General features: G+C 32.3%; 1 protein-coding gene across 1 annotated transcript in view; it reads right to left on the bottom strand.

Moving 5' to 3' along the window:
* Positions 1-793, bottom strand: part of Exd1 (exonuclease 3'-5' domain containing 1) — a 52,523-nt gene that overhangs the window by 26,482 nt on the left and 25,248 nt on the right. The window contains exon 6 of the mRNA XM_023712630.1: positions 91-113. Within this exon, the coding sequence (XP_023568398.1) occupies positions 91-113 (23 nt within the window). The remainder of the gene's footprint in view (positions 1-90; positions 114-793) is intronic.

Genomic DNA, 793 nt, shown 5'->3' with positions numbered 1-793 from the left:
CTAGGGAGCAACTTTTAAAAGCACTGGCACTACCAATACTACTAGTGCAGTAGGATAAATTTCAGTAATTTGTTTCATCAGAAAATTTACCTTCTGGTGATTTTCTTTAAAATCTTGGAAAGAAATATATACATCTTGCACTAGTTATTTATATGCATGATTTATGTGCCTCAAATTTTCAACTATTTTCCATAAATATCAGAAAATATTTATTTTCTAAGTTTTTCAAATTATTATTTTCGTATCATTCGGTAGAAAAATAAAATGAAGTGACCACACTTACAATTTAGACACAAAGTTTTTTCAATAAAAACAGAAATATTTTGATTTACATAATACCATAAATCAATATGAAGTCAAAATTCACGATTAACATATTCATAAAAATTCAGAAAACCATCCTCAGAAATTTCTATACAAGATATACAGATGTATAGTTAATGCCATTCTTCCTCAGTGGGCTACTGAGTTTAGAGGCTCTGCTCAAATATTTCCCAGGTCAAGTGCAGAATCTGTCTCTTCATCAGTTTCTCCAATGACGGCAACATTGTCACCTCTTACAATGTATAACCCTAGTACCACTTGTTCAACTCCTTGTGAAGAGCTGAATACTCATTCATGGCTTTCATCCAAAATCGAATTAATAGTATGGTCAAAACCTTTAAGTGTGGGGCTGGGGAGATGGCTCAATGAAATAAGTGCTTCCCTGGCAAGCGCAAAGACCTGAGTTCAATCCCTGGCTCCGCCTCAAAAAAAATTACCCAAAAAAAAAAAAAAAAAAAAAAAAAAAAAA

This window comes from Octodon degus, unplaced genomic scaffold (assembly GCF_000260255.1).
Source record: "Octodon degus isolate 3935 unplaced genomic scaffold, OctDeg1.0 scaffold00002, whole genome shotgun sequence".
NCBI classification, from domain to species: domain Eukaryota; kingdom Metazoa; phylum Chordata; class Mammalia; order Rodentia; family Octodontidae; genus Octodon; species Octodon degus.
This window is presented reverse-complemented; position numbering and strand designations above follow the sequence as displayed.